The sequence below is a fragment of the Pelophylax lessonae genome (genome assembly GCF_965119305.1).
Source record: "Pelophylax lessonae genome assembly, chromosome: 5".
NCBI classification, from domain to species: domain Eukaryota; kingdom Metazoa; phylum Chordata; class Amphibia; order Anura; family Ranidae; genus Pelophylax; species Pelophylax lessonae.
Window position 1 is genome coordinate 425912223 of NC_138772.1, and position 13145 is coordinate 425925367.

General features: G+C 37.8%; 1 protein-coding gene across 1 annotated transcript; it reads left to right on the forward strand.

Annotated features, from left to right (window-relative positions):
* Window positions 1–7952: 7952 nt before the first annotated feature.
* LOC309556875 (transcription factor Sox-17-alpha-like) lies at window positions 7953–11175 on the forward strand. Its single transcript, XM_082259408.1, has 2 exons — window positions 7953–8280; window positions 9997–11175. The coding sequence occupies exons 1-2, from the start codon at window positions 7989–7991 to the stop codon at window positions 10872–10874; spliced, it is 1170 nt and encodes a 389-aa protein (XP_082115534.1). The 5' UTR covers window positions 7953–7988; the 3' UTR covers window positions 10875–11175.
* The last annotated feature ends 1970 nt before the right edge of the window (window positions 11176–13145 follow it).

Genomic DNA, 13145 nt, shown 5'->3' on the forward strand with positions numbered 1-13145 from the left:
GACCCCAATACTCCTCAATAACACCTTCCCTGTGACCCCGATATTCCTCAATGACACCTTCCCTGTGACCCCAATACTCCTCAATGACACCTTCCCTGTGACCCCGATACTCCCCAATGACACCTTCCCTGTGACCCCGATACTCCTCAATGACACCTTCCCTGTGACCCCAATACTCCTCAATAACACCTTCCCTGTGACCCCGATATTCCTCAATGACACCTTCCCTGTGACCCCGATATTCCTCAATGACACCTTCCCTGTGACCCCGATATTCCTCAATGACACCTTCCCTATGACCCCCGATACTCCTCAATGACACCTTCCCTGTGACCCCAATACTCCTCAATGACACCTTCCCTGTGACTCCAATACTCCTCAATGACACCTTCCCTGTGACCCCAATACTCCTCAATGACACCTTCCCTGTGACCCCGATACTCCTCAATGACACCTTCCCTGTGACCCCAATACTCCTCAATAACACCTTCCCTGTGACCCCGATATTCCTCAATGACACCTTCCCTGTGACCCCGATATTCCTCAATGACACCTTCCCTGTGACCCCGATATTCCTCAATGACACCTTCCCTGTGACCCCGATATTCCTCAATGACACCTTCCCTATGACCCCCGATACTCCTCAATGACACCTTCCCTGTGACCCCAATACTCCTCAATGACACCTTCCCTGTGACTCCAATACTCCTCAATGACACCTTCCCTGTGACCCCAATACTCCTCAATGACACCTTCCCTGTGACCCCGATACTCCTCAATAACACCTTCCCTGTGACCCCAATATTCCTCAATGACACCAACAATAATAAAGACGTGTGTCTCTTCTCAACTTCCATCCAGCTCTTCACAGCAGCTCAGGCAGCTCTCCCTCCACTGTCACCATTAATATGAAGCATCTGCATTTCTTCTAATAATCAATCATTGCTGTATTCCTCAATCCCGGGGACAGTGTCCAGGTGACAAATCCGTCTCATAATCACACTCAGGACCTCTACAGGTCCCGACTACATCACTGTGTACACAGGGACCAGACACTGCCCGACTGCTCCCCCTAGGGGCCGATTTACACATATCTAAGTGGCCGATTCACATGAGTGCAGGGACAGTATACTGTACAGAATAACGGATAAGGACACATAACAAGCATTCAGTCCAGTGACTAGACAGTCGGACTCCAGAATACCAGACTGTGTAGAAGGAAGAAAGAAAGAAAGAAAGAAAGAAAGAAAGAAAGAAAGAAAGAAAGAAAGAAAGAAAGAAAGAAAGAAAGAAAGAAAGAAAGAAAGAAAGAAAGAAAGAAAGAAAGAAAGAAAGAAAGAAAGAAACTGGATATATATGATACAGCATAAGGATAGATAGATAGATAGATAGATAGATAGATAGATAGATAGATAGATAGATAGATAGATAGATAATGGTGAAAGGTTTGCTCTCCCCCAGCACAGGTCTTCTGGGTAATCTGAGGTTTTATCTCATGTAGAATACACTCCTATTGATCTTCATAGAATGGTGTACACATGAGGAACCTAGGCCCAGTAAAAAATGGGGATCGGTTGTTCGGGCTCACTGGGATCTGTCAGCTTTTTCTGGTACTGAATGTGACTTTATGGTGGGGGGTCCCTGGCTTGTCCCACCATCAGGGACCTTAAATAAAAGTCCCTGTCTGGGTGCCAAATGCCACTCTGCAGTGCCAGTTAAACTCTATGGAAGCCCCCTAAGACGTGAAAACCTTGGAGCCCCCATTGCATGTTTTTGGAGGTTTCTGTTGTGTGTGCTCTAGTGGGATAACATTGAAATAAAGTGGTGTGCACATCAGCCCCAAGTTGGGGTACATTACGTTATTACAGAATTTTCTCTATAGAGTTTTAATGTGAAGTTTTCGATTCTTTGAATTTATTTACCGTTTTTCTATCTTTTGTTAACAATTTAGGAAAGCTTTATTGTAATTTTCTTTCAAGATCAACTTGATATTATTTTGAGCCAATGTTGCCTGGCCTTTAAATTGTGTGGGGCCTATAGGCCAGTGCCTACTTTGTCTATTGTCTGTGCCATCTGTTTCTGCCCTGATAACATTAGATGTTGCTGTATTTGCACTCAGGACTTCTAGAAATAAGTTTAGTAAAGGACTGGTCATTGTCAGACAATAGTATTGTAGATACTGTTTCAGAATAGAAAATAAAATACTTAAAGTGAAATTCCAGCTTCCACCTAACTAGCCCTAAAACTGTCCCCTCACCCCATCCAACACCTATGCTAACTAACCTATGTAAGAAAAACCTCTATACTTCTGCTGCTTTGGTTACCTGCTCTCCCATGTGTCAGTCAGGGATGGCTGCAGGGGAGAAGAGCGCTTTGAAGATGGCTAGTAAATCTTACAGTGGTGACGTCACCCATAGGCTTCAATGGTTTAGCCGTTGCTGCCGCTCCCTCCTTTCCCCTGCAGCTGCACTGGCTGACTCAGGGGAGCATGATTATGTGACCAGACCAGAGAGACCTGAAAATAGGTAAGTATACACATCTTCCTTACACATGTTATTTAGTATAGGTGTTAAAAGGGGGGAGGGGACAGTTTTAAGGCTAGTTGATGTAAGCTGGAATTCCACATTAACACAGAGAGACGCTTCTAAAATGGGTTCCAAAATGGGTGAAGTTCCACTTTAAGTAAATGGACTCCAAGGACACTGATCTATTATGGAGACTTCACTCAATAAGAAAAATGTTAACTTTGTAAAGAAAATGTTTATTCTTATTTTCTTTTATTTAATTTAAAATAAGGTGAAACTGTATCCACACTAATCCAATTACTGTGCAAAGAAATTAAACATAGGAGGAGATTTACTAAAATGGGAGCACTCAGAATCTGTTGCAGCTGTGCATGGTAGACAATCAGCTTCTAACTCCAGCTTCTTCAATTAGCTTCGGCAGTGAAACCTGGAAGCTGATTGGCTTCTATACAGAGCTGCACCAGATTTTGCACTCTCCAGTTTTAGTAAATCAACCCCAGACTAATTCTGCAGGTCAGGTTGGTTGATATTCACTAAGCTGTGAACACTCACTTATCCTTCTATAACCACTTAAAAACTGCAGTTTTACTGTGGCAGGTCAGCTCTGTCCTGGGAAACAATGTAACTGGATGTTGCTTCATGGGACTGCTAGCGGGGGCATGCACATGCTTCCGGAGGCGCATGCATACCCATTCTTCACAGGGGAAGCTGTTCAGCGGTCCGGTGTTCCGTGAGAATTACCTACCCGTGAGAAAAACCTACCCCTCGTCACCTGCGGCGGTCACATTAAAATAACTGTGCTGCAATACGAGTCATCTCCGCTCCTGTCCCGGTCACTTCCCTGTTCTCAGCAAGTGAATATAAAAGCGGCGGCGGGTGTATGAAAACATAAATCACGGAGCCGAGACCCGCTTTTAGATTTACTTGCCGAGAGCAGGGAAGTGCCAGGGACAGGAGCGGAGATGACTCATAGTGCTGCACAGCTGTTTTATGTAACCGCCGCGTGGGTAGGTTTTTTTCATGCTCACAGCCCCGGATACCTAAAGGAACAACTGAGGAGCTGACTAGTGCGCATGCGCACTAGTATGAAAATATCACGGTGTACCGTGAAAAAAACCTACCCACGCGGCGGTTACATAAAACAGCTGTGCTGCAATACAAGTCATCTCCGCTCCTGTCCCTGTCACTTCCCTGCTCTCGGCAAGTAAATATAAAAGCGGCTCTCGGCTTCGTGATTTATGTTTTCATACAACCGCCGCCGCTTTAATATTTACTTGCCGAGAGCAGGGAAGTGACAGTGACAGGAGCAGAGATGACTCGTATTGCAGCACAGTTGTTTTAATGTAACCGCTGCATTACATACAGTTCCGTGAACCGGAAGTGACGAGGGGTAGGTTTTTCTCACGGGTAGGTAATTCTCACGGAACACCGGCACCTGTGATCGCTCCTCATGGAGACAGAATGGCAGACCACTGTACTGTCAGATATGAACACAGGGATCCTGTGTTCCTCTTTTGTAGGTACACAGATCTCTGTGTTCATGCAGAAATCCCCCCCCCCCGCCCACAGTTAGAAAGCACATCCTAGGGACACATTTAACCCCTGGTGTTAACCCCTTCCCTTTTAGTGTTATTAGTACAGTAACAGTGCATATTTTTAGCATTGATTACTGTAGTAATGTCACTGGTCCCCCCAAAAGTGTCAAAAATGTCAGCTAGGTGTCCGATCTGTCCGCTGCAATATCGCAGTCTCGCTAAAAATTGCAGATCACTGCCATTACTAGTAAAATAAATAAATAAAAATGACATAAATCTTTCCCCTAGTTTGTAGACACAATAACTTTTGCGCAAACCAATCAATATACACTTATTGGGATTTTTTTTTTTTTTTACCAAAAATATGTAGTAGAATACAAATTGGCCTAAAATAATGAAAAAATTTGATTTTTTTTTTTTTTTATTGGAAATGTTATATAGCAGAAAGTTTTTTTTTTTTTTTCAGCATTGTCACTCTTTTTTTGATTATAGCGCAAACAAATAAAAAACGCGGAGGTGATCAAATACCACCAAAGGAAAGCTCTATTTGTGGGGAAAAAAAAGGACATCAATTTTATTTGGATACAGTGTTGCACGACTGCACAATTGTCAGTTAAAATAATGCAGTGTCAGATTGCAAAAAATGGCCTGGTCATTAGGGGGGAATCCTTCTGGTCCAGAAGTGGATAAACAGTCCCCAGTGTATATTCATATATATGTGTGTTAAGTAGAAATAAATAAATACAGAAATATCTGTATGTATTCTCCGCCTTATAAGTCTCCCCAGGTCTGAGATTGCTGCATTGTATGTAAATCGGATCCTTTGAAGCAGAGAAGTCAGTCTGCTGGGTGTACTTTGGGGCTGCCACCCATTGTCTCTCTGTCTATCTCTAGATTAACAATGAGAACAGAAGACTGCCTGGTGTTCTGTGTATTCCATGGTCCTGGGATTCTGGAAAGGTCCAACACTTTAGTGAAAAAATAGTAATAAAATAAAACTCACATTTCTAGAGGTGGCAGCAGGTGGATGAATCCTGCAGGATGTCTCTGTCATTATATATATGATACAAAGGAAAAGTGTGCAGAGGAAACACATGAAATCAATGAAAAATATACATTGCCATCAGAGAAACATGCAATACTATCTCAGATCCAAGTAATAGAACGTACAATGATGACTATGGGTACATGCCATGATGAATAGAACATAATGACATCGGATTGTCTCAGACCCATGTAATGGAACATACAATGATGAATATGGTGCATGCTATGAAATATATAGAATATGCCATGAAAAATATAGAACATATGACATCGGAGATACATATATTATATTAGGCCCATGTAATGGCACATACAATGATTTATAAGATACATGCCATGATGAATATAGAACAGACAATACCATCAGAGATACATATAATATTATCTCCAACCCATGTAATGGAACATACAATGATGAATATGGGCCATGAAGCTAGAATATGCCATGATGAATATAGAACATAAAATGAAGTCGGAAATACATGTAATATTATCTCAGATCTAATGGAGCAAACAATGATAAATAGGGGTACATGCCATAATGAATATATATATATCCCATAATGAATACAGATCATACCATGACATCGAAAATACATGTAATATTATCCCAACCCCATGTAATGGAGCAAACAATGATGAATATGGGCCATGAAGCTGGAATATGCCATGATGAATATAGAACATACAATGACGTCGGAAATACATGTAATATTATCTCAGATCTAATGGAGCAAACAATGATAAATAGGGGTACATGCCATAATGAATATATATATCCCATAATGAATACACATCATACTATGACATCGAAAATACATGTAAAATTATCCCAACCCCAAGTAATGGAGCAAACAATGATGAATATAGCTATATGCCATAATGAATATAGAATATGCCATGATGAATACAGAACATTCAATGACATCAGAGATGATGAATATAGAACATTCAATGATGAATATGATGAATATAGAACATTCAATGACATCTCAGGCCCAAGTAATGAAACATACAATGATGAATATGGTACATGCCATAATGAATATAAAACACATAATGCCATCAGAGATACATATATATTATCTCAAACCCATGTAAAGGAAAATACAATGATTAATACGGTACATGCCATGAACATAGAATATGCCATGATGACTATAGACCATACAATGACATTGGAGATACATGTAATATTATCTATAATCTATATTACATGAATATGGAACATATAATGATTTACAGTTTATGGAAAATGCAATAATATCTAATATCCATGCAATGAGGAATATGGAACATACAATAATGAATGAGGAATAAAACACATGCAATAATGAATATGGAGTATGCAATGAAGAATCTTTGAACATACAATAATACATGAGACCCATGCAATGATCTCTGAGAAACATTTGTATGTGAGATCCATGCAATGATCCATCAGAAACAAGCCTTATCTGAGCCACATACAAAGATACAAAACTTGCAATACTTTATGTGATATAGAAAAAATTGTAATAATCAATCAGGACCATGCAATGATACCCGACACACAGGCAATCATATCTGTGATCCATGCTATGATATCTGCAATGACCAAGGATCAGGACCATGTAATAATACCAGAGACCTTTCAATGATATGCCATAGTATGATAGTATGATAGTGTGATAGTATGATAGTGTGATAGTATGTATGTTAAAAAAGAATAGCTCACACATGCAAAAGAAATGACTATCAAATATGGAGACAATCCATAAATAAAAATGGGGATTTATGGATTGTCTTCATATTTGACAGTCATTTCTTTTGCATGTGTGCGCTATTCTTTTTTAATATACATGTCGCTTGGTTCATAGCTGCACCAGCTTTAGATATACATGTTCAGGGTTTGCTCCCCCAATTTTTTGCTTGTTTATGATAGTATGTATGAACTGATCCATGCAATGATCATTTAGAGCATGTAATATACTAGATCCATCCAGTGATCTCTGTACACATTCACAGATGACAATCCATGTAATGGATGAATTCTGATTATATAGTCACTTATCTATAGAGATCAGTACTGTTCCTGATCACATGGCTTCTTCTTTGATCTGTTCCCAATAATCTCCCATAACCTCTAATGGATCTGTGAAGAATTGTATTTCTCCATGTATTTCTATAGAGTTCTATCTTTCTATTGTTTTCATTAAAATCTGAATGTGATTGTATGGATTATTGTGAAAAATCCGGATGAAATAAATGACAGAGCAATGCAAGGTACACCCACCTGTAACATAATAATGATGATAATAATAATACTTTAACATTTAGTACATATAATCGCTGCCACCTCTCACAATTGAATTAAAGGACATATTTGAGAACTGCCATGTTAGAGATCAGCTCAGATTTTTTATTAATAAATGGAATTTGTCCTCCATATTACTCTGTATTTGTGTGTAGCCGGTGACAGTATATACATGACTACCCTGGATGGGAGGTATTATGTTCTTACATTTAGAATAAAGAGGGTTATTATTAGCACTGATGAATATAATGAAAGCAGTCTGATCGGAGCTTATTTCTGCTTTAACAAAAGTGACAAAGTGACAAAGAAATGTATAAAGTGTGATGAGAGTCGGAGGAAAGGAATATTCCACACCTAGTAGCGCTCATCAGTGCAGGTGTCACTTTTAGGGGGCGGGGCCACATCCACACGGCGCCAGAAACACCAGCCCAGTCCGCACACCCACCCTTCACACCTTTCCAGAGCGGCGCCGCCCCCCTGCGCTCTGATTGGCCGACAGTGAGGTTATAGACTGTAGAGGGTGTCCTCGGTGTAGACAGGAGTCCCAGCAGAGCGAGCTGAGCACAGCGATCCTCCTCTCCAGACATGAGCAGCCCTGACTGTGGATACGCCAGTGACGACCAGATCCAGGGCAAGTGCTCCGTGCTGCCAATGATGATGCCCGGCCTGGGCCAGTGCCAGTGGACTGACACCATGGAAGCCAAAGTCAAGTGCGAACCGGGAACTGCCAGCAGCAGCAATAACAGCAGCAGGGGCAAAGCCGAGGCTCGGATCCGCCGTCCCATGAATGCCTTCATGGTGTGGGCGAAAGATGAGCGAAAGAGACTGGCCCAACAGAACCCGGACCTGCACAATGCCGAACTCAGCAAAATGCTCGGTAAGACAACTTCCATATACACTTCATTCTCACACATACACAAATCTGTATTTTGTATCATTAATACTTATCATAAATTAATCAATTATTATTGCTAATCACAAAATAAATGATTATCAATGCTCATCATACATGTAAATCCAATGATCTTCTAGCCTCTGTATACATTGTGCTTATAAAACCCATCACCTTCATTCCAATCCTTACTCTTCTCTCTAGTTTTAGGTTAATTCCTATGAATGACACTTCTATTTCTTAGTTACAATGTATTGTGGCGGTGTAGTCACCATTAGAGCCCTACTTGCATCTGTCACACTTGGATACAATTTCATCATTTTCTTTTAATTCTTAAATATCTTGCAAACTATTATCACTAGTAGTTTGGTTGTGAGATAAGACAATGCTCCGCATTTGGCTTATAACAGATCCATACAATTTTACTATTTAATTATAACAATATATCACCTTTTTAATATAATTCGTAAATAAATACTTTACTGGAAATTAATATAAATAACAGTTTGGCTGTGAGATGGAGAGGTGATGTTTTGTTACATTTTAGGTTTCTTGTATGGTAAATTCACTAGATTAGACATAGTGCTGCTCATACTATGAAGTTACAATTTCAACATGATCACCTCTTATCTGTGATCATCATTAGACACTTATTTAAATAAGACTGCAATATTTATTAGATGGCAAGGATATTTTTAAGAAATTTTGGAATTAGTTTTCTTATTCTCTATTTCAGCGATCTGCTATGTATTGATCTGCACATACTATGCAGCTATAATATAAGCAAGACATATGCGCTATTAGAAATGGCCTTATATCATAAAGATTGTAACTGATCTTTTTTTAAAAAAAAAAACATAAATTTGTTGCAAACATAAAATGTTGTTCCCAAGGGAATCATTCATGTTAACTTTATACTTACTAAAAATGATACTATCTATGTAGTGAATACAGATTACAATGTACATGATATCTTTGCAGCACATTATTGGAATCATTTTTTTCTAATCACTATTCTTTTATAATTAACTTATAGTTTATATTTAATTAATTATTTATTAAAAAATAATTATTTAATCCAGTGGTCTGCTGTGTATTAAAATAGACTGAGAATTGGTATGATATAAATGTATATGTACTGGTTTGTTCTGCTGTACACTAAATACCACTACGTTTTTGTTGAAAAATTTACTATATTTATATATAAGATACAAAGCAAAACAAGCCTGAATAATACAATAAACTACTATTTATACATATATATATATATATATATATATATATATATATGTATATATATATATATATATATATATATATATATATATATATATATATATTTGTGTGTGTGTGTGTGTGTGTGACATAACAAATTAAATATTACTACATTGTTTTCTGCTAAAAAAAAATAATACTGTATATGTATGTATATATGTGTAAATATGTGTGTGTATATATATATATATATATATATATATATATATATATATATATATGTATATATATATATATATATATATATATATATATAAAATTGTTCTCTGGTAAACCAAGAGACCAAAGACCAAAAATAAATATTATTAAATTTTACTGCTATTTTATTGAACGTGCTATTGATCATGCATGTATTAGCCCTCATTATGTGATGTCATGTGCTATTCTCATCATCATGCTGATTGTCTGGTTTCTCTTGTTTTGCAGGAAAGTCCTGGAAGTCTCTGACCCTGGCAGAAAAGCGTCCATTTGTTGAAGAAGCGGAAAGACTGAGGGTACAGCACATGCAGGACCACCCCAATTACAAGTACAGACCAAGGAGGAGGAAGCAGGTGAAGAGGATGAAGAGGGCAGACAATGGATTCATGCACATGTCAGAGCAGGCTGACCCTGTAGTCCTGAGTACTGATGGAAGGATGTGTGTGGACAACTTTAATCTGGGCTACCCTGAGCCACCCTACCACCACCATCACCACACTCAGCATTCTCAAAGCACCCACTACAGGGAGTCTCAGGTCATGGGTGCCCATTATGACAGCTACAACTTACCCACCCCTGAGACTTCTCCCCTGGAAATGTCAGAAAATGACTCTGTGTTCTTCACCTCTTCAGTCCAGGAAGAATGCCAGGTAATGCCATACAGCTACAGTGCTGCTTATGCTTCCCACCAGCAGAGTTCTGCCAACAGCATGCTTGCCAGGCAGATGGCACAGACTGAGCAAATGGGACAAAGCAGCCCTGTGCAGAGCATAATGGGATGTCAGAGCCCACCACAAATGTATTACAGCCAAATGTACATTCCTAGTACTGGAAGACATCATGCCATGGCACAAAGTGGTCAGCCATCCCCTCCTCCTGAATCCCAGCAGATGGCCAGAGCAGAGCAGGTGCAGCAGCCTGAACTGATGGCAGAGGTGGACAGGACTGAGTTTGAGCAGTATCTGAGTTATGTACCAAAGTCAGATATAGGAGTGCATTACCATGGACAAGAGCAGCCTGGGATCAATTCTGAGAATGGTCTGATATCCTCTGTCCTGTCTGATGCCAGCACTGCTGTCTACTACTGCAATTATTCCAATGTATGAGATACACTCCACATTCATCTGCTGCAATTGTGTCCTCACAATGATTTCCAACTGAGGAATCATACGCCCTTCAAGTCGTTTCAGACTTTGGACTGTATAGGAAAAAATATAAATGCTATGTAGCAATTAATTTAAGTAAATTATTACATATGAACTGCTATGTCTTTACCAATAGACTTTATTGAGATCAAATTACATTTGATCTTCAGTCTTCATTGAATGCAATGCAACCTAAGTTCATTATTGTGTACATGTACACAGACCCTTTGTATAAAGCAATGATTTGTTTTTTTTATATATGACATATTTTTTTTCTAATGATTTTTTTTGCACTTTTACAAATAAAAGATTTAATATGACCAGTCTTGTCATGCTTTGCCTTTCTCCTAAAATGACTAAGATTACATGTTTATTAAGAGAAAAACAGGGTTTAATATTATTTTTATACAGGATTTATATAGCACCAACATTATCCACACTGATATAAAGAATAAAGAGAGACACTGTTGTAACCATACAATTCAAGAGCTAACGATCTAAAAGGAAGGGTTTTCCCAGTTATATATGCAAAAAAAAAAAAAAAAAAAAATCAGTTTTAATCCACATCTATAGAAAATAACTGAGCTATAAATTGTGGTATTGTCATCAAAAAAATGTTCTAAATTATTCCTTCTGGTATATAGTTCAGGTTGCACAGTTTAACATTAAATATTAATGGGGTGCATTTTTTTTTTTATTGTAACCATATTATTTACTGTATACAAGTCTGTTTTTTTTTTTTTTTTTTTTTTTTTAAGGGATCTGAAATCGGATTTCATTTTAAGAAAATTAAATCTGATTGGTCACTAGGTCATTATTATAGTTTTAAAAGCATAATTGCTCTCCACAATCTCCACAATGTATTTTCAATTTGTCTGCAATTATTGGGACACAGGTTAGGGGGTACATAAATCTACTTTTATTTACCCTTGTGTTTGTTTTTACAGATTTTAGGCTTTCCTTTCACTTAAATCTAGTATATCTTACAAAGGTCTAGCATTTGTTTAAAATGTGTATTCCCTATACAGTTTTTAAATTCTTCATCATCTTCCAAACATTGCTACAGATGACCTGATTTCCATATAAAACACTGATTTCATTGGCATTGATGGACTAGTAATAGGTAAACTATTTCACAATGATGATCTCTTATTGGGAATAGCTGTTTGTTTCCCCTGTTAATAATTTGTGATAATGTTAATATTGCAAGGACAGCAATGCCAACATTAATTTTTCATACAGATCATTCAGCAGATGAGGAGACATAATATAGTATTGTGCTGTGTCCCATATAGGGTTAGCAGAAGTGAGTCATTTATTCTACAGCTGATTAAGAACTACAAGTTTTAGCAAGCCCAGCAACTGGATTTCAGGGATGTCATTAAGAAGCTTGTCAAAGTTCAAAATTAATACACTTGCATGAAGATATTATTTATGGGAAATGACAGCTGGATCCTGATTGGCCAGCACCTTTCCTTTATTGTATTTTCATGTTTTCTAAAGTAAAGTTTCTAATCTTTGAAATGTCACTTTTTAGGGATAATAAAACAGGCATTGAGGTTGTTTTTTTTTAAATCATTTTAACTGTGCACTTTGCAGTTGCCCTCTGCAAGTGTAGTTGCTCCTGAGCTTTGTAAATTAGGCAAGGCTTCACTTTGCAAAGAGTACACAATCAAGTGCAAGAAAAAAAAAATAGCATTTTTGCTTGCACATGATTGGATGATGGAAGTCAGCAGAGCTTCTGCTCATTTACTAAGCTCTGGATAGAATAAGTGCACAGTCTTTTTGCCTTCTTTGCCCATTGTCCTGTATTTTAGAAAATTAGCAATAATATATATATATATATATATATATATATATATATATATATATATATATATATATATATATATATGTGTATATATATATATATATATATATATATATATATATATATATATGTATATATATATATATATATGTATATACATATATAATATTATAGGGATTTATTTTTCATAAGAGGTTCATAAAATCTTGAAGTCTTTGAAGGTAGGTTCAAGGGGTATGTCCAGCAAAGCTTTTTTTCTCTTAGATTTGGATGGAGTGGGGAAGGATTGGAGGCCTGTCAGGTTATACTGCTATCCAGGGCTCCATTAGAGAGATTTCCCTTTAATTATTTTTGTGGTGACAACAGTTTTGCCAGGCAGGAAGAAGGAAATGTTAAACACAGATTTTTTTAAGTAAAGAAGA

Bases quoted from the DNA above. Each gene is read 5' to 3' on its own strand.
- LOC309556875 (XM_082259408.1), top strand. From the start codon at position 7,989: ATGAGCAGCCCTGACTGTGGATACGCCAGTGACGACCAGATCCAGGGC. The intron at 8,281-9,996 runs GTAAGACAACTT...CTTGTTTTGCAG, and splicing joins CGAACTCAGCAAAATGCTCG to GAAAGTCCTGGAAGTCTCTG.